The following is a 24,552-nucleotide window of genomic DNA, read 5'->3' on the forward strand; positions in this document are numbered from 1 at the left end:
GAATACCTTTGTTTCATGCACAGAAACATTAACTAAGCCACATCTATTTCTTATTTCTGATTGAAAGTGACAAACAACTGAAGATACATTGTTTAAATGGCTGTGGATACAGTAAAAGAACATCTCTAGGTCAACACCAATATCTATATTTTTTTACTCAGCAGGCAATACTTTTGTATTAGTATTCAGTGTCAGACAGATTGGAACAGGAGCTCTTAGGTACATACTGTATTCATATTTATTATATTTAGGGCAGGGTGACAATATATTCCAATTACATACATATCACATAGGCAAGAATTGACACAATTAAGTAGGAGAAAAGCATAAAATGGCAAGTGGCAAAAACTAAAAATACAAATATGACTTGGATACAGTTTCTTCTTTCTTTATTTTTCTTCAAAAAATGCTCTTCTTCTCTTCTTCAACGTATAGCACTCCTGTAGCGATTACAGCTGGCTCTTAAAGTTACGTACTTACTTGATTCCTGTGGTCTAAGGCTAGTACCTTCAGGTTGAATGCACTTATTGTAAGTCGCTTTGGACAAAATCGTCAGCTAAATGACATGTAATGTAATGTTTCTTCAGATAGAGTACATTGACTATTTTCGCCTGTATAGAGTGCTCAAATATTTTCTTTATCTTTAAACCATCAATCGAACTTGCTTGTTTGTTGCTTGTGTGTTTTACACATAACAGAGCTTTTTATTCTGCACTTAGCTTTGGGCTAAACCTGCGAACTGTAAGCCTAGGGCCGGCCCTGCTCTGGAGCATCTTAGCTTCTAGTTTGCAGGATTATTCCCTGAAAATCAACTAAATACCAAACATGGGTCTCAAAGTTGACAATGTGAAAGGGGGATATGTGTCACAATTGTATTCATTTAACACAGAACTAGAAGAAGTGCAATGTGAATCACATAGCCCTGGGCTTAAGTTAACAATGTATGTGTGAAAAGGTGCATAGTTCCCACAGGTCTAACTCTTAGCCCAGGGCTGTATATATGCAGCGTTTAAAACTCTTCTAAGACATACAGGATAGATGGTTTTAAGCTTACTAAGTATCACAATAAACTGTGGAACACCTTTTCAGAATCGCTTGCTTCCTGTTCAAATTGTCATTATTGCAATGTGTGAAATTATCGCACTCGTATCCATCAACAATAATCACAGTGATTGTGAGGACAATTACGAGATAATGAGGCTGGAATTAATGGGACAACAGCAGTGGCGGTAACAACTCTTGACCACTTGGTGGCAATTTATTGACAGAGAACTGAAGCACAGGTGGAGCCTGTTGTCAGCAGCTGTTTTTTGTTGCAAGTCACTACATAGATCTGACAAAATAATGTAAACAATGAGTTAAAATAGATTTCTGCAAACACGGTTCTAAGGTGAGTCAGTGAACTCAAATACTCCATTACTTATGTAGAGAAGTACATTTATGTACAAAAGTACAGTACCAGTCAAAAGTTTGGACACAGCTTCTCATTCAATTTTTTCTTTAATATATTTTCTATATTGTAGATTAATATTAAAAACTGTTGCAAAACGTGGCTATGAATCCAAAATATAGAACATATTCTTTTTTAACACTTTTTTTACTACATAATTCCATGTGTTCATTCATAGTTTTGATATCTTCAGTATTAACATATAATGTTGATAATATAATTAGAATATAAGAAATATATTCTCATATCAGTATTTCAGCTTGTGGCCACGCTTTGTCAACAGAAAATGCAATTCAACTTGTTTCCAATTAAAGTCTTTGCCCACAAAATGTTTAACTATTTGTACTTAATGTATAAGAAGTATTTCACAATTAAATATCAGATGTTTTCATGTTTATTTTCAAGTGGTTGGTAAAATGACTTAAAAGGAAGCTTGCACAAATGGAAAATAAGACTATATTGTTTATAATTTCAATTTTAAAATTTTATTCAACATTTTCTCATTAATCAAGGTTTAGTCTTTGAAAATGAGATGTCAATTTTAAAACCTTTAGAAAATTGCATTTTCATCTTAAATTTGTACTTAAATGTTGCTTGCATAGATGAATTAGGTTACATTGTTTTATTGCCTAATTTTTTGATTTGAATCTACATTTGAATATTGTCCTCAATTTTAATTTTTCTCAAATAACACACAAGTATGTTGTATTAAAAATAATACACGTTTGGCCTCTGGCAGCACTAGGAAGCTCTTTAGAATGTAAACATTGTGAGTTTTGTTGTGTAACACTCAATGTAAAAATGAATGAATGTAATATTTTCAACAAAAATCCACAAGGCATCTTTATGTTCATCACTATTTAAAATCATAAAATTCTAATTTGTTGTCATAATTAGGAGGCCAGTGACGTTTTACTTTATTTTCCAAAATATCACCTGTTACATCACCTCGTCCAAAGGAAATAAAAGTCTGAACGTTAACAGGTTTAGACACGAGATGCCTCGAGCTCCATTTTGCTTTCTCTAAAACTAAACAATCTTGAGCTGCTAAAATAAATAAATGAGTGACACTCCAATAAACATATCCATATATATTTTATTCTCAATACAGCAAAATACAAAGAATATTCAGGACAGACTCTCATTAGTCACAATTAATACTCACTTCACAAGAATGCTTTAAATTACATAAACCTAAGTTTGAAGATCAAACTCAATGAGTACCTTTAATCATATTGCATCCATCATATATAGTATCTCTATCATCAGTTCTCTTAAAACTAATCCAATTTAGACTATTGTACATAGTGTATGCTGCTGGTCTCACTTCAGAGACGACTTTTAGAAAAACGCTGTTATACAACATACTGTATAAACTGCTACAACTGTTTTGACCTGTAGAGAAATACCTCTGTTTCAAAAGACATGTTGGACCAATTGTTCAAAAGGGACACATAGTAAATACATCTCTCTCGTGAGGAGGAAACAGACGTGGTTTTACACAACGGACTGTACACATACCATCCATCCATTCCATGAGATCAACAATATACATTTCATGAAAGGTACACGCCTCCATATCAAATACAGAGAAGACAAAATATTTGCACTTGGATCTAAAGACATTAATGATTATGTGGCGACCATGATACTGGGAGACAGTGAAGCAGGAGACAAAGTATACGAGCACGGTAAGAAAAGGACTGAGAAATCAATTTGATATACAGTGTTAAGAGACTGGGATGTTCTCTGTAACAGCTTGGAAGAAGAAGACAACACAAAAAACCCAGACGGGGGGGAAAAAATGTGCATAAAGTATCTCACAAATGTATTTACAGCATTTTTAAATTTCAATAAAAATGTCAACCTGTAGTAGAAATTCACCCTTAAAGAAATGTTATATTTACAATTTATACATTTGTATTTAAATAGAAACATGCAAGTGTTAACATCTTCCTACTGAATGTCAAAAAAAGTCATCTTACCCTGGATTCTTTCAAGTTAGAATTAATATTAATTACTACTTACAATGAAATCTCATCATGAACAACCCCAATACATTTACATCTTCCTTTTTCATAAAATGGTACTCCTCAAAATGGCAAAAATAGAAAAAAATATTAAGCAAAGGGGCAGAAAAATAAATAAGTGTGAGTAGCAAACTGTTAAAAATTACTCTAATGCTAAATTTTTGTACATTTGACTACAAGATAGTGTAGGGAACACAAGGCGCAGACCTGTACTTACAAAGTGTACCAGTGTATGAAGACATTGACTGGGCTGGCAAAACCCACAGAGGAATTCCTACAAGAAAAGTGGCCTCCAGCTTTAAGTACAAAATGGCTCAAGCCATCGGTGTTTGGTTATAAAAACAGATCTATATACACATATATACTAAACCAGTACACAAAATTGCAAAAGCTAAAGGCATTGGACACTTGAGTTCAACAGGTTTCTCACTGAGGCGGAAAAAAGAAGCGGGGGAAAAAATCCCAAGCCAAAAAATTAAAGTTTTTCCACAGAAACAGATCCTTTTTTTTTTTGTAAAAATCCTGCATAGATTAAAATAATACCTCCTCCGGCTTTTTCAAGTGCCAGAGGAAATAACAGTATCCCCTCCTACAATAAAGGCCAGGGAGCCAGTGAAGGAAAGAAAAAAAAAAAGAAGAAAAAAAAAAAGGTCAACCTGGGCCAAATAGTGAAGTTCTTCAGATTTGTTTCATCTTGAGATGAAAAAGGTGCAAAATGAAGTGTCAATATACCAAATTTATGGTTGGAAATGGAAAAGTGTGAAAAAGTTAGACTACTACAGGTCTGAAACTTTCTGGCAGTTTCCTCTTTTCTATTAACTAAAAACCAAACATAATAATTCCCATGAATACTGTTTGACCCAGGCTTTAATATTTCCAGCATGTTTTAGTCGGAAGTGGCCAAAAAAAAAAAAAAAAAAAAAGACAGTCCTTCATGTCATTGACTATCACCAAACACCAGAATAGCAACTGGAATTCAAAGGGATAGTTCACACAAAAATAAGAAAATGCTAATTTTTCCTCTTACCCGTCATCTTGTTTATTAATGTACAGTCATGGAAAAAAATTAGACCATTGTTTTCTTCATTTAAGACATTATATCTAGCCATTTTCCATGATGATTTTGGTTATTATAAAAAAAAAAAAATGGAAAGTGGCTGGATATCAACTCTTAAATTAAACTCTTATGAGCCATTTTTGTTGTTATCATTATATTTGTCCAAACAATGTACCTTTAGTTGTACCAGGCATTAAAATGAACAAGAAATTGAAGAAAACAAGGGTGGTCTATTATTTTTTCCATGACTGTGGATTGTTATGTTGGGAGTTGCAGAGTGTTGGAGACATTACCCATAGAGTTGTCTGCCTTCTCTTAAATACAATAGAACTAGAGGGCACTTGGCTTGTGGTGCTCAAAATGCCAAAAACCCCAGAAAAAACAACAGAATTGTCTCTTTTAGAAATCATGACCCGGTTTCTAAAGATAATCCACAAACTTTGTTGTGAGCAGTTTTATAGTATAAAATATAGTATATATAGTAGAATGCATACTTGAAAGAAAATAGTTCCTCGAACTGCAATGATAAGTCAACTAATCACTTTGTTGATCAACAGAAATATAAATGCCAACTTGTGACTAGTGTTTTTCTCAAGAAATTTAAAAGAAAAAATGCTATGTTTTTACCAAAGAAATATGGAGATTTCCTGCTTTTTTCCTGTATATCAAATTAACCTGACTAAACAAGGCATTTAGAGACATCACCTAACAATAAGTAAATGGGGAAATATACATTCTCTCCACTGTTTGACATTTATTATACCAAACAGGTAAATTAGTAAATTAATTGAAGATGCAAATGAATTGATGATGAAATAATTGTTAGTTACAGTTACATTAGTTCCTACATGAAACTGCTCAAAGTGTATGTGGATGATCTTTAACCAGGTCATGATTACTGGGAAGACTTTGCTGTCAAGTTTTTAAAAAAATAAAAAATATATTTCCTGTCACTTTGAGCCCCACAAACTGAGTGCCTTTCTCAAATATAATGGGACTATATGACAGACATCTCTACTGCAGATATCTTCATCTCACTGCATCAAGACAATCTACATTAGAATATGTTGAAAAAAGTAAATTTCCAGTAATTACAGTCAAATATCCCCAACCAAGTATTGAGTGCATATAGATGGATGTTAGGTCTTCATTAAATGTAAGCCATAATTATAATTAGAAGAAATTAAATAAATTAAGACATGAAATGTTTAATTCTGTGTGAAATGGATCTATATAATGTGTTATTTTCACTTTCTGAATTGAATTACTGACATAAATAAACGTTTCTATGATATTCTAATTTATTGAGATGCACCCGTAGATTGATAAATAGCAACACAGGTAAGAGGAAAAATATATATTTTTTGATTTTGGGGTGAACTGTTCCTTTAATGTCTTCATTAAAAACCCCACTGCCATCCACAATTCCCTTGATGACAACCAGTAATTGTAAACAACAGAAGTGTTCATATCCATACAGTTGACATACACTGTTACTCTTCCGTCTTTACCCCGCCTAACAACTAGCTGACACGTTTCTTATCTACGAATACAAGCATGATTAAAATTTAAATAGGAAAAAAATGACATATACAAATACTTTGCATCTTATAACCCTTGGTTCAACCCTGTTTAAAAGAATGCATTTGAAAAGTTATACTTCTGCTCGGCCAGAGGAAGAAGAAAAAAAACTGCTTGGTATATAAATAAAATCTATATTGGCCGTTATACTTCTTTTTTTGAAATATATAATGATAGATTTAAAACTCTTTGTTCTATAAATGCAACACTGATGAGTCTGCCTCTCTAAAACTTTCCTTTCAGATGAATTTGCTGTTTGTTGTGCCAAATCAGTGGTCACTCAGGCCCAGTTTTCATAAACTGCAATGTAAATAACTGCATTTGTATATGTGGAAATGATCTTCAATACTTAAGACACTCCCTGCTGTTCCTTAGAAAAATACACTCTGAGCAAACAAGGGGATCAAAAAGAAAATAACACTGTCTGGGACTGAGTCTTCCTCCAGGACATTTCTCAGTGAACAATGTAGCTACAGGTGTAGAAACATTTCATAGAAAGAAACACAGACCACAGAGCTTTGAAGACAGCAAATCTCTTACAGAGGACATTAACGTGATTAATTTGATTAAGGCCGAGAGTCTAAAAGGCCTCACCAGCACCCCCTAGAGGCCATGCTGGTCCCTTTATCAAACCAGACCGCAGTGGTTTGAACAAAGGGGATCAGCACTGAATTTTCTAGCAGGGCTTAATGTAATTCATGATTCTGGAAAAATAAAAATGACACTGTTAAAAACGAATACACTGATCAATGAAGAGAACATTTATAAATATGTGTGTCAGAAGTATTAATCTGCTGTGCACAGTAGCCCTTCCTACAGTCGGTGCTTAAATCTTGTGGGCATGCTCCAAGATTAAGCTTTAGCGCCAAGAGACTTAGGAGGAAAGATAAATCAGGATGGTGTAATGTAGCTTCATTTGTGGCCAACACCATCTTTGCTCTCAAATGTGTTAACAGGACTTAAAACTGAAAGACTGCAATAAAAAGACATATAGTTTGCCAGCTTCCTTTAACTGCTAATTGTTTAGAAATGCATAAAATGAGTTTGAGCAAAGAAAAAAAGAGAGAAGGGGAATAAAAACAATGTATTCAGATATGATGGGTGGCTGTTTGTTTTCCTGTCGCTCACATACAAGGCACAAAAATGATAAGAGAAACCTTCATTTTAAAGCACCTTTGGTGTTTATGGGAGGTACTTTGGTGAAACAAAGTCAAATTAAAAGTAAAAAGCCAAAGTAGCCTAAAAACCAAACCGCATTTTTAAGCGTTTTTCATAACAAATCATTCACCCAGCGCTTCCATGCCGAATAGATAAAAACACGGCCTTCCCATTTTGTAAGAATGCCGATATATGAAGCATGGCGGTAAGCTTTTTTTTTTGTTCCTGTGCTGCAGTTTCTCCCTGTGTGTTGCTGTCGACGGTGTGAGATGCTCTAGGTTGCTCAGTGTTTTTGGCAAGCTGGTGTAGAAAATGGACACAGTGTTGGAGATATGTCTGAGGAGTTCATCACGTGTATGCGTGCGTGTGTGTGTGTACATGGAGGACCAGAGGTGGACTGTGTGTGTCTGTGTGTATACAGTACATCATTGTTTGTGTGTCCGTCTGTGAGGGCATGCGTGTGTGTCACATGTTGCTGAACACAAGAGGCTGAGGTGTGTGTGTGGAAGCAGCGTGCAGGGAACGAGTCCTTGCTAGGGAATAAGCTTTGCGTCCAGACGCAGCCAGTGGAGGCCCTGCCGTGTGTAACGCACCAGTTCTGTCATGCTGCTGGTGTTGAAGATCAGAGGACCCATCACCTTGTCCAACTCCAAGAAGAATTCTGGGAGACCAAGACAAGAGGAGCGAGAGGGGACAGCGTCAGTTTACAGTTCCTTAGGTATGAATGAAACTTTTGATTTTTTGAGGCCATCATCGGAACAATGCAGTTCCAAGGCAAAAACGCTCATGTGTCTTGTAGTAGAGCCTTACTAATATGGGATGTTTGAGACCGACGGGATAAAGATTTTAGTGGGGGAAAATTCATCAATAACCAATTTGGCGGCCGATATAGTAAATTAGTAATAGCAGTAATAGTAAAATAGTAATTAGTAATAGTAAAAATAATCATCATTACTGTTCAGTTTCAGTCAATTGCCGACTAAAAAAATTTACGCCAAACAACATTTTGCTGCATTATATATTGTGTAAAATAATTTTTATAGTGGCACATATTGGACAGCATATACACCGATATCAATATGCCTCTGATAGGCCAATATTGGCCGATAATATCAGTGAACCGATATATCTGTTGCCATATGGAGATATGATAAATGTATACATTTACCAAGAAAACACTTTTTTTTTTTTTTCGAAATAAAAATTTAAGTGTTAAAAAAAACCCATATGGACATGATAAAAATGCTAAAAACTTGATTTTCATTCGAAGGTGTCTCTAAAAACTAGAGGCTGGGACAAGTAGAATCAAGATGGGACAAGTAATTTATATTTTCTTTTTTCTTCGACACCAACAACAAAAATCTCGATTAAGAAACTATACGTTTTTTAAGGAAACGTCCAGTCTGTTATCCTGTAGAATGGTGGAGCAATGCATAATTTAAGTACCAGTTGCAACAAATCTTGGCAAAAATGGCAAAATAATATCCATAGTAAGAACACTTAACTGTACCGTCATTTGTAGGGAATTAGCATAGATTTCCCCCCCCAAAAAACAGGTACTGTAATTTACCTTTTTGCTCCTTGGACAGTTGTTCTGCCTGGTCCCAGACTTCAGTGGCGTACAGGAAGTTGGAGGTGACCTGGACGTAGCTGGCAGCCATCTGGTGGATACGTTGAGGTATGGTCACAGACGAGCTGGTGCTGCTGCTGCTGCTGACTGACGAGTAGCTGCCGGCCGTGCCCGGTGAGAGCTTGGGAGACACTGGAGAGGGCATGCCCGCTGCCTTGCTGCGTTAGGAAACAGAAACAAGCAGAGATGGTTATGAGAGTGCCACTTCTGGTTTAGAAACTGTTTGGTAAACGGTAAGTTATGTTTAGACCTCTAACAAACACCTGTTACCACATGACCGTTAAATAACTGAAAATTATCACTGATTCTTGTAGTATGATGCATGTAATTGTGTCCCACTATGACTCATAAACATAGAAGTTTTCTTAACTTTCTGTGAAATGATAAACTGGGAAAATGTCAAACTAATCTGCAGTACTTTCTCTCAACAGAAAACACGGACATCTACTTCACAATTACTTTTATTCTGAAAACAACAAAAGGGAGCCATGACTTACTTTCCCATTCCAGGAGAGGGAGCCTGGGTGTTACTCAGAGAATTCTGTCAAACAAAATAAATGGGAAGAACATTATGTACACAGCAGCTTACACACTCACTACCACATAAAAGACTTTTACACTCTGTTCCTTTTGTTTTGGAAGATTTGCCAAGAAAAACTTAATTTTAGCTTTTGGGGAACAAGGAGTACCTTTAAGTGTTCTGTGAGTGTTTTGGAGTATTTTAGTGCGCTGTCTTTCCTCAGCTTGAATAGCCGCAGGTAGAGGAGAGACTGGCATCGTAGGCTGGAAAGAGAAATGGGTTCATAGTGTTTTAAAACATGCAAAGGAGACAGCAATGACAATAGAAAGGTGGACTGCTTGAATGCACAACTCTACTTCACAATAATAGCCGGTACTTTCAGTTGAAGAGCAGGACAGGACCTCTTGAACGTGTAATCCACCACCGGTTGTCACAAAGTGTACTTACCAAAGCACAGCTAGCCTCTTGTCTGCTGAAGTAGCATCTGGGGCCAGGTAGCTTTTTAACTTCATAGTGTATCTGAACAAAGACAAAACAAAGGCTTATTTTCCAGGACAAGCAAGTGATTATAGAAACATTGCTGGGTAAGGCAGAATTGTGGAAAAGAGAAAAACCAATAATCCTGCCCTCATCCTGCAGCTCTGCCCTTTCTGTCTTTTGGCCTCAATACCAGACATTTTAATCATTCAACTTGTGCTTTTCATTAGATCAAATCTAACGTGAACCAAGTTTGACTAATAAGACAAAGTTATTGGTTTTGGCTAGACTAGACTGACTGAAATGCTCATTAAAACTATCAAACTGTGCATCTTTTAGTAAGATATGACCCAAATGCCCAGACTTTGTTGACAGCTAGATTTTTTTCTAAAGTCTGAAAACAGAGCCAGGGAAGGTGCAGAATACTAATTATGAATTCCAATACGCTCAAAGGTAATTATGGATTTTATGCATAAACGCTGCCAATTACAGCTTAAAGTCACCACATTTTTTTTTACAATAGTAAAAGTTAAATTTAATACACTGGCTTTCTGTTTAAATGAGTACTACAGTTATTTAGCAATCCTTAACATAGGGTCACAATGGCAGTATGCATGAAAATTGATGCAGCAGAATCAAAGTTTGTCTTTTAATCCAACTATCTTCCTCATCGAAACCTGGTGCCAACATTACCCACAATGCAAATCCATCGCAGACAGTTCATTTAGATATTTGGGTGTGTTATGCCACTAGCAGCTAGTGTAGCCTCAAGCAGAGATGAGGACTTTCTTACATTTACACCAACGGGTTATTTTCATTAGCAAACGTATAGCTTTTCAGTCCCAAATCAACGCTGACTCAGGTAACATCACTTAAGGCAATTCACAGACTGATAGACTCTGACATGATAATGATAATAAGGTATTTATGTTCGTCCTTACTTGATAAGCTCCACCGTTTCAGCATACATGGGGAAGGGAGACTTTGCTTCTTGGGCGCTCTTCTCCAGAGCATTACCACATTCAATGAAAGACACCACAGCATCCAGGTAGTAGACAGCCTTCTCAAAACGGTCCAACTGCAAAACAGGGAACAGCATAAAATCACTGTTGGCCGTGACTCCAGTTAGCGAGTCTAATTTTACATTTCTACCAGAAACTGTCACAGCAGTGAAGGACTAAATTCTTTTCACATGACTTTTAATTTGACATGATTTCGACATGACCATGTTAGATAACTGCTAACTGAGTTGTGAATTATTTAGTGTAGAATACATTAACTCTTCATTTAACAATGTAATTATGTTTGTTCCTTTAGACTGAATGTATAACATAAGTGCTAATAAACTGTAATATGGGTCAATGAAAAATAATACACATACATTTTACATTTGTCTAACATAGTTTGTTTGTCTACCTTTATGAACAAATTATCGATTTTGTATTTTAAAGGGGAAAGAAACTTGATCAACATAATTATTTTAAAGGATTTTTTACAGTAAAATCAATAATTTTCAGATTAGGCTTAGATTAAGATTTTATATTAACACGTAAAATATATATTTATATACAAGTGAATTGAAGAAAATATGAGATAAAAGTATGAGTAAACTAAAAAAAATAGCGTAAATGTCAGCAATAAAAGGATGCGTGTCAACTTAAACTGTGACATTGTATCTAGCATAAATCTGTGTGCAAATCCACACCAGGATGTTGTTTTATGTTGAAAGGTCTAGGTCTTGTTAAACAAGCCTCTCCTCTCACTGCTTTGCATGCAGCAACTGAAACTGCAGCATCTGAATGTATGCAAATAGTCATTTGGCGGTTCTTACCAGTGCATCTGCATTGTGTTTAAGTGTCTTGGCCTCTTGTAAGTAGTGATCTGCTGAATGGACCCTGAAACAAAATTATTAACAGGTCAAACAAGTTTGATTACTTTTTTCTGAACCACAAAAAAAGTCTATGTAATGGCTCAGTGTCCACATACATTCTCCTAGCACATAAGCAAGAAACTTTCCCCATCCTTCCTATTAAATCAAACCCCAAAACAACAGACGCATAAATAAGAGGCAATACTATGTTGTTTCTTTGGCTCTGCATGAAAAGGACATGGATTCCCAACAGAGAGGCTTTTAAAATGGAAATTTACGTCATCTCTCCTGCACGCAGGCACATCTATTCATGACCCCCCCAACCTCCTACAGCTTTATGCATCAAAGGCAACCCTAGATCCCCACAGCAGTTCTTTCTGCATACCCTGCTGAGGGGTTATCCACAGTGGAAAGAGCTCCTCTTACCTGTCCTCAAACACCAGCTTGGATCTCTGAGACTTGGAGCCGTCCGTGGAGAGTGGAGGCACAGCCAGCTGGTTATCGCAGCCCTTTGAGGATTTGTCCTGCAGAGACAGCAAGCGAGAGAGAATAAAGTTTCAGGAAAAAAGGGTCCTGGTGTTTGAAGTGAAGAATAAAACAGAGAAAAGGGTGAGGGTGTCTGGAGGTAGAAATGTTATGTGCTCTGTGGATATTGGGTATATATACAATATATAGAAGCTATGTTCTGAACCACGCTCCTTCTTCCCCCAGCAACAACTTTTTTCTTGTCATGCATTCACGCTTGCTTAGTTATTTAAGTTCCTCCGGGGGAAACACTGCACAGTTGGCAAACATGATGAAATATTGCACTTGCACTTCCCAGTATCCACAATGGCTGCCAGGTATCCATGCGGACAGTAAATGCCCGGCGATAAGGTTACTCACACTCACCTTGCCATCGCGTGTGCTGCGTCCCTTGTCCTCTCCTTTTCTGTGTTTGGAGGTGGAGTTGCCCTTGGTGTGGCTTCCCTCTTTCCCACTTCCTGTCCCGCTGGACAAAGATGTGGAGGACTGGCTGACCGTCCTCTTTCGACTCGGATGCTCTGCCTTGGGCGTCCGCTGAAGACCTGACATGGAAGGAGAGGGGACTGGCTCCTCTTTCTTCTCCAAAGACCTCTTAGACCTGGTGGGACACAAATCACAATTTTAACACTTATTATTATTTAAAATGACCAACTTTGTTGTTACAAATCACAAAACATTAACATATATCACAGCTTAGTAGAGATGTCAATGTAAAAAAGGTTAACAGGTGGAGCTTCTCCGCAGTCTTGCTTTGATTTTATAACGCTCATTACAGATTATAGAGTTTATTTTGTAAATTGTAAGAACGGAGAAAAAAATCTGGCAAACTTAATTTTGGCGAGGGTTTTTACTGTGAATGAAATCAGGAAGAAAATGGAGTATACTCACTCTTTACTGCTGTTTTTATGATGAGATAGGGACTTCTCCTCTAGCTTGCACCGCTTGCTCTCTGGCTTGGTGCCTTCTTCATCGTTCTAAAAGACACAAAGATCACAGAAAATTCAAACACATTCAAGGATTTATTGACGTTTGTGTACCTTCCTCTGTAGGAAGCGATTTGAAGAAAGGAAAGTTGCAACCTAGCACTTGATATCTTATAAAGGTACAGCAAAACTTTCATCCAATGCTTAATAAGCTTACTGTCAAACCCAAACTTTAGGTTGTAAGTTTCTTTCTCTGGTAGTTTCACATCTATGACTCTTTTTTTTTTATTTTATTTTTTAGAAAAAGCACCAGTCATCTAATGGCAGGAATTCCAGATCTGGATCACCACCAACATTTTATCAATTGTTCCTTGGCTAAAAGGCATTTTCTTTCTTTAATGGAAATCTGTTCGGCGGTTATTTTAAGAGTTACTGCATCCTGTTGGAAGGAAACTAAAATGGAACAATCATAACATCCTTGATGAAAGTGCTAACAAAAATAAAATAATAATATATAGTCATTCAGTGAGCATGATCATGCTAAAAATATAAACCTCTAAAAAAGGTTTTGGTTCATATTAATCTATAAATGATTTTAGTGAAACATTCTTACATTGACCTCCTCTTAAACTAAGACATCAATTTAAGGATCCATCAGAGAATATAGACAGGACTTTGCTCTGTCAGGTCTCATACCTTGTGTTTCCTCTTGGCTTTACTAGAGCTCTTCTCAGAGCTCTGTTTGCTGAAGTCTTTACTGTCCCTGTCTAGGGAGTCGTCCCTTTCCACTTTTATCTCTGCAGGCTCCTTGTAGGGCCGCCCAGGAATCCTAGACAGCAAGCTGAGATCTATAGGAAATAGGAAGGAAAGGGAAGGGTACGGTTTGATTTGGTTCAAATAAAAGAAAAGACAGCTTTAGGAGTGCACTTTAGCTAGACAAGTGTTGAATACAGATAGAATTTGTATTATTATATACAAGATTTCTTCCACTAACCTATCTTCACTAGTAGAACCTGCTGCTGAGGTTGCCTTGTAGTGTAGCGCTCCTCAGGGTCACTGAGTGGAGACAATAGCTCTTTCTCTTCCATTGGAGAAAACACACACACAGGTGTCCTGATGCTCTCCGTGTATTTGGGTGTCTGTGACGAGGACGGGATGCTGTCATTCCCCTCGGAGTCTGACGACGAAGAGTCCGTGTCGACAAACTCTCGAGACTTCTGGGAAGTCTTGGTGGGTGCCTTGGCCTTGCGTTTATCCGCGGTGGTGGTGGTGACGGCGGCCGCTGTGGGCCTCGGGGAGGATTTCGGCTCTTTTTTGATGCTTGGTTTGCGTGACCCCTTCGTAGCAGCTTTGGGCCGATGAGGTATCTCTGGAGCCGGCTCGCTCTCCACCCTCAGACCACCCTTGGGTTCCTCCACCACTGGGGGCTTCTCTGACTTTTTGGGCTGTTTTTTACCCACGCTCCTTCGTGCATTTGTGCTGCCCTCACTCTGGGCGGGGGATTTTTGCTTGCCACGGCCACCCTCTGCACCCTTTTGTGCGGCCCTTAGGTCCCTGCTTGGTGTAGGAGCTGCTGAGTCTTTTGAACTACCTCCCTGGCTGCTATAGCCACGTCCTGAGCCGTTATCTCTGCCCTCTTTCTTGCACTTGGTTGGAACATTATTGTCCACTGGAGAGGCTGGGGAGAACTGTTTGGCCTTCTTGAACCAGTTGTCCAGCTGCCACTTGTTGGCCATGGGTTGTTCAGGCTACAGAGGAGCAGGAAAACACAGCTGTAAGACTGCATTTGTGAGTAAAAACTACCATGTATGACACCTAGTGTGTCTTTCAACCCCCTAAAGGGTTAGGCAGAGCGAAGAACATTTATTGCAATTTTAAAAAAGTGGCAGATTAAAAAACATATCATCACTAAGTAGAGCTGTGCACAAAGTTTCTGGTTTTTACCTCAGGAGAGGCGGGCCGCGGGTGCTCATTGGCTTCACTGTCTGTCGTGCTGCTTTCGCTCTCGCTGTCGGAGCCCGAGCTGCTCTCGGAGCCGCTGTGGCTGCTTGAGTCGTCCCTCGATTGCTCTGCTCCTTCGCTGTTATTGCTGTTGTTACAGGGAAAAAAAGTCAAACAGCATTAAACCGTGTGCAGTACACTGTCAGTCATGTTTTATAAACTGAGCTTTGCAAATATCATCTACAATTTCAGTGACACATCTCCTTTCTCCATGACAACTGACCAAACACTTAAAGCTGAAAGCTATTCTTAACCACTTTATATAGCTTATAAGTTTTTTCACAAATAGGTGTATACTTCATTTGTGATTTGCACAGTTTTCAGCTGTTTTTCCAGAATTGGAAAATTGCCTCACACTGCAGACCTAGTCTCTGCTTACACACACTTTTGGCTTTGGGAAAGGTGTGGATGTAATGTGTGCAAAAGGTTGATGCTATCCCCCCGAGATCCTCCACTACTCTACAGACTCCCTGACCAGCCAACTACTGCAGCGACAGGGACCAGGATGAGCAGGAAGCTGCACTGCCAGGAACTGGACCCAGTGCGATTTCTAAAATTGTACATATGCAAATTTAGTTTTTCACATTTCAGGACTTTCCACACCTACAGAGAAACCCTGTAAGCTGCAATTCTGAATAAACAAACTGAAGAGCAATTTTCCCAAACTATGCTTCAGTCTTCTTTCTTTAACATTTCTCCATTTTGTAGGTTTAAAAAACATCCAAATTATGTGATTTACATTCACTTACACTCAATATAATGCAAGCCAGAAGACTTTTAAAAGTTGCAGTTAAGACTGTGCCACTTTTTTAAAGTTTTAATGTCCATTTCTAGGCTGCGGTTTATGTCACTCTTGGATTGCAGCATCCAAAGAGGAACAAAATGACAGAAAGCTGCATAACTTGTGTACCATAACTTCAAGATAAGGACCATAATAAAAAAAAAACACCTAAAGCAAGCCAAAAAAATCCACTGTGGCCTCAAAACTTTAGCTGGAGTCAACATCTCCCTGACAGAATCACAACAAAAACTCAGCTGGACAGTTTTACAAAAGTTAATTAACTGTGCTTTGTGCTTTACCTTGCTGATGTGTTCCTTGAGGCGTTCTTGCCAGAGTCCTGTTCTCCATCACTGTCCTCACTGCTGCTGAGCTTTAGGTCATCTTCCAGCATACTGAGATACAGGAAGGACACTACATTACATCTTTGTATTTTATTACAGCAGTGTAATTGCTGGCTATGTTGACATAACCTACTAAGGCCATAGATGCACATCTGGTTACATAACCATTTAGCTAGCTATCTTTGTTGTCTAAATCAATACTGGGAAAACTACAAACATGGATTCACGATAAGATGAAGAACTTACGTGGGCTGGTCGTCGCAAGCTTTGGGCTGGTGGCTGCTGGAGCTCTTGGAAGAACTGCCTCGCTCTAAAAACACAAGTGGAAGTCGTGAGCAGTAAGTATATATAAATATGCATATTTAAAGTATATACTAAGTTATTTTTGATAGATATTGTGTGTCCTGGTGGGACTTGGACGTGTGGGATACTCACTGTGCCCACTTGGAAAAGGATGAGAGTCCTGAGGTAAAAACACAGACCATGATATTCATTATTTTCAGTTACCCCAAAAATATTTGAATAAATGAAAATGGGTCATAAATGTTTTAAATGTTTTTTTTTTGTGGCGGTTAAAATTCATGTGCAAGCATCAAAGAGGTACAAGCACTTTTTCTGAGGGTTGATATTTTTCACTATCAGATTAAATATTGATCAATACAATATCACAGCGAGATCTTTTGACAGATTTTTCAGGAGATTTCGTACCAAAAACAAAAATCGAAAAACAAGTATTATTGTTGTTTTTGCCATTATTTATTGTTGCAATTATTGTAAATATTTTTTCTTTCTTCTTCCAATACCTTGACATTGTTTGTTTAAGTAAAGGGATCACTGAAAATGATGCTTCGGGATAAAAACAGTTTATACCATCACTTTATAGTGATTAGGCGGCCACTACACACCGTTTCTCTTGACTAGCTGCGTTATGTAAGGTCTGTTTGTACGGTACAACAGCAATAATTAGGCCTTATTAACTAATCATGGCGCACAATAAGTTGAATTAAACAGCAAACACAAGGATTGTGCAATGCTGACCTTGGTGGGAAATGGAAACTTGGAGGGCTCTGTTTTGCAGGGGGTGTGGATGGCCGTCAGTGGAGGGGGCCACGACTGAGTCATTTCCTGAAAAAAGGAAAGAAAAAACACACAGAAGAAAAAAATGTGAAAATGAGTTGTAAGGTGTGAGTAATATGAAGTGCCCTTTCACTGACTTCAACAACAGGCTTTTCTCTGAATAGCCATGATTGACTGCAGGTCTGACAGAGGGCGTTTTCAGCAACGACACCATTATGTACGTACCTTCAGAATCTCATCGACACAGTTGGCGTCACCTGATCCCTAAAGACAGAAACATCACGTTTAACATGTGTTCACAAATGATGTCAGTGCAGCATGTGAGATGTGGCTTCCATTTTGAGTGGCATGACTCATTCTGTAGGTATTTTATGAGACCTTTTGAGTTCAATCAGTCTAAGTGTAACATTTAACAAGGTAATTTAAATCTATCTCTAATCTCTGCCATTCTAAGTCTATACATTGTACATACGTCTGTTGCTCTAAATGTATATCAAGTATATCAAGTGCCACATAAACTCACTATGGAATCCTGTTCCCACCAATGTGATAAAAAAGATGCTGTACGTCATTATGAGATACTCTTTTAAAAGAATGACATAGTACCTTAAAATAATGACTCAATATCACAAGACTTGACTATGACTTTGTATCTTGACATAATGTGGAAATTTTGGAAAATTATTTAGTACCTCAATGTAATGACTACATGTCATTCTCAACATAAGAGAAACTCTCAAAATAAAGACTTATGGCGCATTTCCATTAGGGTAAAAAATGGCCGCTGGGAAAGTTTCAGGCTACGCCCTCTATAATGACCGCTCACTCGGCGTGTCTCCATTACAAAAAAAAGGCCGCAGAGGGATTTCCGAGACTCTGGGGTGAAGTATGGTGAGGGACACCTGCCTCATTCCAGGTATTCGACTATAGTGGAAACACACCTTTAGTACCTCAAAACAATGACTTAATATCACAGGATGATGTATGACGCAAATAAGTAGAAACTTTTAATAATGATAATAATGACTTAGTATCTAAAAAATAATCCTAATAATAAAAAAAGTCCTTACATTATCTATTTGTTAATCACAAGGCTAAACTTTCACCTAATTTTATTTCTTTTACTGCCAGAAGATTGACATCCAAACACCACAGTAGTCGTACACTCCCTTTATGTGTAGGCAAGCCTTACCTCTACCGGCTGTGAGGGGATCTTGAGTTTGGAAAGTGAGGCCTTGCTGTTGGACTTCATCTCTCCCATGGTGCTGCTGTGCGACTGTCCGCTATAGCTTTCTGCTTGTGAGGTCTTGGGTTCTGCCGTTTCCTGGCCGTCCATAGGCCGCACATAAGCTGTGGGCTTCTGCTGCATGGAGCCGGGCTTGGACATGAGAGACGGGGGAAAGGCCTGACTCGAGTGCTGTCCAGTGGGGAAGGAGGTGTGAACCCGTGAGGGAGAGTCCCAGTTGGCCTCTCTGTCTCGTGGGGACTTGGAGCGGTAGCGCTCCTTGCTGTGATGCTGCTCGGCAGACAAGGAGCTCCGCAAGTGGCTGTTGCTGCCGGAGGAACTCAGAGAACCCTTGGCCGGACTCGACGTGTGCGACTTTGAGTGCTCTGACCCTCCACTGTGTTTACTTGACTTCTTTTCCCGCACCTCCCCTCCGTGTCTTTGGCTACTGCTGCTGCTGCCGCTACTGCTGCTGCCCCTCTGGCTACCGTGCCCGCTCTGAAGTCCTGAGCGTTTCTGGGACTGGGATGAAGATCCACCCGCTGCGGGGCCAACAGGAGTCCACTTGCTGCTCTGGCTGCTACCGCCGCCGCGCTGCTCCCCGCCAAATAAAGGTGGGCCCGATTTTTCCTCGGAGGAAGACGAGCTGTTAGAAGGTTTACCGCCAAGCTTAGGAAGTGTGTCACCAATCGGCTCTTTCATCTCGTCGTAATTGCCCAGCATGCTCTGAATACGGCTTGACAGTTTATCTTCCTTGCTGGACTGAAGAGAGAAGCAGAGAGAAGGGGAGGGAGAGGTGGGAAAGAAAACAGTGTGATGATAAAGGAAAAAAATTATAGGGAAATCATAGAGAAAGAAGAATGAGAAGGACCATTGAGAAGAAAATAAGTGAGAGAAAGATGAAGAGAGGAAAGCAGAGAGAAGAGGGGGCAGAGAAAACAGTCATTATGGGCACAAGTTCAACACTGGGGTTAATTGCTTTCCATCAAAAACATTACAAAATAGAGAAAATGTATCACTCCAACAAAGGAAACTTAAAATAGCTTAAATAAGCAAGATGAGCACAACTGAAATGCAGATTTACCTCCGATAAAAGAAACAAATTATATCCTAAATCACATGTCACCAGTTTTACATTCAAAATAATCAACTCAATATTGAGAAAATAATCAATTGAACATTGAGATCAGCCAATTTGCAGTGAGCTTGTTCAAACTGGGCCCAGATCAGTCCACACCCATCTGTGTGAACGCAGATAAGAGTCGCCCTATAGTTCCAACACAGAGGTTAATCAATCACTTTGAGGCCACGGGTTCCAGCCGCTCTGCTTGCAATCAGCCCGTGACAGTCCGTGCAGAATATCCAGTTTCACATGAAGCCTCAGACCTCTGTTTTGTTTGACACATTCACACAGAAGGTGAGGAAACACAAGCCGTTATCTGTAGCGAGAAATGTAACAAGCGTGGTCATAGCATGCACACCACTACCTCCTGCTAGGCAGGAACCATTTTTTCTTATCGAGGGGGGTTGGTTCACTTTGTAGTAGGAGCATAAATGACGTGTTTTATTATGATTGTAATAAATGTCCAGTGGAGCTTAAATACCTTCTGCCTTTGGTAAACACAAGTATTTAATACAAGTACAACAAAAGGCTGATATTTCGGTTTAACACCTGAATCGTTACACAGCATGTTCAACAAACTCAACATTATATTGTAGTGTAAGGCCGAGTCCACCTGTACAAAAGGATTTTTAAAAACAGGATCTTTCCCCCTCTTTGTTCTAATAAATAAATAAAAAAACAGTGTGGATTAATGACCAAAACATGTGGTAAAAGTTTTAAAAAATACCCATGTACATGTGTTTTATAGTTTTGCTTCAATCCACGAGAAAATTCCCCAGCAGTAGAAAATATCCATAACAATAAATTACAAAAGAACAAAACCTTCTGATCTTTTCCAAATTTCCTTTACTGTCAGTTCTCTTGCAGACCTGACAAATCAGGTAGACGGGTAACCGTTTAAAAATTGATGCCGTCATCCATTTTTAATCAGTTACCCGTCTAATTTGCTTAATCTTTGTGGTTCTCAAGATCCTTTGCTTAGTTTCTAGGCTAACTAGACTGGCACAATGAAAAAGGCCCACCTAATTTAATAATCACAATACACACATACAGACAGCATGTACTGTATCATCAAATATCAGAGTTTAACTTTGAACAGATCATTTTGTGCTCTTCATTCTGTGCAGAGTTACAAGTGTGTGAAGTCAGCACCATAAAAATGTTACTGCTTTGCTGGTCTACATCTGGGAGGCCACAGCTGCAGCTGCGAGCACACATGGCCTTTAATGCAGAATGCAGTAAACTTCCACTTAGTGGAGCATGACAGAGGGAAGAAAAAAAGTCAAACTGAAGCTTACATAAGACAAGCAGCAGACAAGAGATACAAAATGTAGAAAAGTCAGTGAGCTTTTCACACTCTTTTGTACTATAGTTTCTGAACTAGAGAACAAAAAACATGCACAATAAGATTATTTGCTGGAACTGCAATTTTCCTGTGCAAAGGTCAAGGATTTTCAAAGTGAGCTTTTTACCTTTCACTTTGTTGTGGTCCAAAACACATGGTCCAGCACTCATCACTCACCATGGGCCCCCTTTCTATTCCCAACCTGTCAGGACACATTCCTCTTTGGCTCTTTGATGGCTAACTGTAGCTAAGGAGAGGAACCACTTACATCTGCTCAAATCTAGTTAGCAGCAAAGATAAGACCAGTTCAGAGAACTCAAATCCTCTTTACAATTATACAGCCCAGGCAGGAACTAGGAGCTGACTGGCCTACATCTATGTTTGTGTGTCTGTGTGCACAGGAGCAAGACATTAGAGGAAGGGGGAGGAGGCTGGCGTGATCGTATGTTTACCTTCTTCAGCTGCACTACAAAACAGCCAACCAAAGGCAGGTGCTGTCAATGCAAACAGACTCTTTATCTTGTGCAGATTTAGTCAATAACTGACTATCTGACAGCTAACTATTTCATTTAAGCCAACAAATGTTTGGAAAAGCACCCAATATAATTTTTTAAGCTATGATTAACATAACCACATACTGAGTTGCACACATCAGCTTGAAAATTTGTGCACTTATCTTGATTAAAAGGAAGATCCGTCATTGTCAGTACAGCTTGTTCTGACATGTTCCACATGCGTATTAAAGCATTTTTTGCCCTCTTTAGCTTTCATCACACAAACAGTAAACAAAACCATGACTGCAGAAACTTGAAGGTCATTGAAAAAAAAGGAACGCAAAACAAAAACACACAAATCCTTCTTTTTCATTAACAAGGCAGCAGCACAATGTGTTCAAGCCTAAATCAAATATAGATTTTCTTGAGAACTTGGAAAAAGTAATAGTCTTACAACTGAAAGATTGTTTTCAGATTGAAGCTCAGAAGGGATAAAGTCAAACATGCATTACATAAAGCACACATGCACAAAGTAGGGATGCACATTTTGAGTGATTTCCATATACAAGTACTCACATTCTATTATAATTGAATTACTGCAAATAAATCTAACATAAGACTAAGGTTCAAAACATGTTTTTGATGACATTGTGAAGCAGTGAGGGATCCTCGGAGTTCTTCATTGTTAAACAACTACGACTGCAGATAGAGATCTCTCTGATGTGACCCAGGCATAAATAATGTTCACGGACAAGTTTGTTATTGTAGCCGAAGATTATGAGTTGTGCCAAACGTATGAAGGTAATAAAATAAGAAAAAAGGTCCGTAGTCTGAACCAAGACATCATAATATTTATTGTTCCCCACATTGTCAACCACAGCTTCACTCCTTTCATTCTTACCCTTCACAATAAAAGAGGCAACGTAAACTCACTCAGAGCATTTGGCTTAGAGTCAACTCAACAAAATAGCTTTCAGTATAAAAGTTTTATTTATGTTACGTTTAGTCACATTTATTCATGTTATTTAATTTTAATAAACATAAGGAGCATTAGTTAACTTAGCCAAACAATAACACTAAAAATAACTTTGAGCGTGTTAAATAATGTATTGTGTAATTATATAATGTTACAATAAGAATATGCTTGGTGGCTGCCATGGGCAACTTGTCATTGTAGCACATTGTAGTAAGATACGGATAGTTGCATAGCAAAACAAACCCAGATAAACAAATGCTGACATTCAAATCAAGCATGCATGCCCATCCCTAGTACAAAAACAACAGAAGAAAAAGGCTTTCCACCTTTCCCATAAAGCCTGAAGCAACCTTCTCTTATCAATTTCAGAAAAGCAGGCTAAAAAAGCAGGCTAAAAAAGCAACGATAATTAGTGGGATAGTCTAAAAGAAAAATGTGACGAAAACACTGTATTCACACGTAGGCTCCTGCTAGTATGTGCAATACTCACTTCCTGTCACAAATTCCTCTGAACTGACTAATCATTTAAATGTCACAACTGAATGAGAGGAAAATAGACTTACCACTTTGTAGGGTTCAGGGAAGAGAGGTGAATTTGCTGGAAAGGCCTCTCCTCCTCCCTGCTGGATTTCTTGATTTCTCCTTTCTCTTTCTTTCATTCGGAGCACATTCCGGTCCTCACGGTTCATGTTGCTAAAAACGTCAAAGAGAACAACAAAAAGTTTACATTAAAACATGCTGAGAGGAGACTATAAACAGACTTCTTAGCTCGTGGCTTTACAAGGATGGCTATGAAAGACACAGTATCATGGAAGTGAGACGTTCATGAAGGAAGTTTTTATCAACAGTGAGATAACACAAAAATCGTCAGATTTCTTTCCTGAATATGATTCCTTGGTTCGGACAAGAATATCAACTAGTTCAAGTTACCAACTATTCACCACAAAATATATAGTCAGGCTGCCATCAGCAACCCTCTACTTGAGTCATAGTTTTTTGGTAAACCACAAACTGGGCCATCATTAGTGAAACCCCACACATCACTAACAGAGGGGGAGGACAGAGATGACCTGTGGAGAAAGTAGTCTCTAATAGGCTTAGACTAGTCTAGACAATAAGCAGTAGCCCATTTCTACTGCAAATAATCTGCTTGTACAGATGGTCAATGTAAATGTGAATCCCAGCTGAAACTACGTTTGGCCCTTTTCAATATTTTTATAGGTTGAGAAATTTGTTAAAATGTATTAACATATTGTACACTGTTCAAAATGTATGTTTTATGTCCTAGACTGTAAAAGCATCGCCCACACAACATGAAACTAATATAAAAGTCTTCTAAGGAAAAGCATGAAGTTAAATCAGCCAGTAATTAGGATTAAATAATAACCTGCAGCTTTTAAACTGTAGCTTAAAGCCACCCACTCGTTAACTGTTAGCTAAACACACATCTCTGCCCTTACTGTGCTTCTGAGCATAATGTGTATTGTGCAAACATAAAAATAGAGAGCTTTTTGAGGACAAAGAACTTGTAAGTGAACGCATGGATTTACACCAGTGACAAACAACACCAAATGCATGGCCATGTAATAAAACTATGTGCACTACAAGAGAATAAAACAAGGCTGTTAATGTGTTTTTAAAGAAGAATAAAACTTGACACATCATTCTCTGTTCAAGACTGAGTACTAAAGAATGGGTATTTAGACAGAAGTGTGTTTTTTCTGTCTGTAAAAGAAAGCAAACATGGCGATTTTAAAACTAGAAACAAGTTATCAGCCAGGCGTGTCATCGCCCAGATAAAGTCCACAGCTTCAGGCTCCTTCAATGACAACGATGATTTTGAGTCTGTTGACAGAGTGCGATTATACAGCAACTTCCCGGCCTCCTCCTAGATTATAAACACAACACACAGGGGTGTTTACAATCTTTACAAAGTATGAATGAAAAGATGAATACAGCCAATAGGAA

At 38.4% G+C, this 24,552-nt stretch overlaps 1 protein-coding gene across 3 annotated transcripts in view; it reads right to left on the reverse strand.

The window, feature by feature from the left end:
- Window positions 1-2,526: 2,526 nt before the first annotated feature.
- The window catches only part of aff4 (AF4/FMR2 family, member 4), a 34,317-nt gene continuing 12,291 nt past the window's right edge, over window positions 2,527-24,552 (reverse strand). For 2 of the 3 annotated variants that reach the window (XM_059352466.1, XM_059352465.1), the window contains exons 2-21: window positions 23,148-23,277; window positions 18,614-19,408; window positions 17,647-17,685; window positions 17,383-17,469; window positions 16,780-16,807; window positions 16,591-16,654; window positions 16,303-16,395; window positions 15,166-15,310; window positions 14,216-14,969; window positions 13,918-14,069; window positions 13,187-13,272; window positions 12,665-12,896; window positions 12,200-12,297; window positions 11,735-11,798; window positions 10,845-10,981; window positions 9,874-9,945; window positions 9,596-9,689; window positions 9,404-9,447; window positions 8,847-9,064; window positions 2,527-7,937 (exon numbers count right to left, since the gene is read on the reverse strand). In XM_059352466.1, the coding sequence (XP_059208449.1) occupies window positions 7,810-7,937; window positions 8,847-9,064; window positions 9,404-9,447; window positions 9,596-9,689; window positions 9,874-9,945; window positions 10,845-10,981; window positions 11,735-11,798; window positions 12,200-12,297; window positions 12,665-12,896; window positions 13,187-13,272; window positions 13,918-14,069; window positions 14,216-14,969; window positions 15,166-15,310; window positions 16,303-16,395; window positions 16,591-16,654; window positions 16,780-16,807; window positions 17,383-17,469; window positions 17,647-17,685; window positions 18,614-19,408; window positions 23,148-23,273 (3,456 nt within the window). In that variant the 5' untranslated portion in view covers window positions 23,274-23,277 and the 3' untranslated portion in view covers window positions 2,527-7,809. Of the gene's footprint in view, window positions 7,938-8,846; window positions 9,065-9,403; window positions 9,448-9,595; window positions 9,690-9,873; window positions 9,946-10,844; window positions 10,982-11,734; window positions 11,799-12,199; window positions 12,298-12,664; window positions 12,897-13,186; window positions 13,273-13,917; window positions 14,070-14,215; window positions 14,970-15,165; window positions 15,311-16,302; window positions 16,396-16,590; window positions 16,655-16,779; window positions 16,808-17,382; window positions 17,470-17,646; window positions 17,686-18,613; window positions 19,409-23,147; window positions 23,278-24,552 lie in introns of those variants that run through there. The other variant, XM_059352467.1, reaches the window with a different exon arrangement.

The sequence above is a fragment of the Centropristis striata genome, chromosome 15 (assembly GCF_030273125.1).
Source record: "Centropristis striata isolate RG_2023a ecotype Rhode Island chromosome 15, C.striata_1.0, whole genome shotgun sequence".
Taxonomy (NCBI): Eukaryota; Metazoa; Chordata; class Actinopteri; order Perciformes; family Serranidae; genus Centropristis; species Centropristis striata.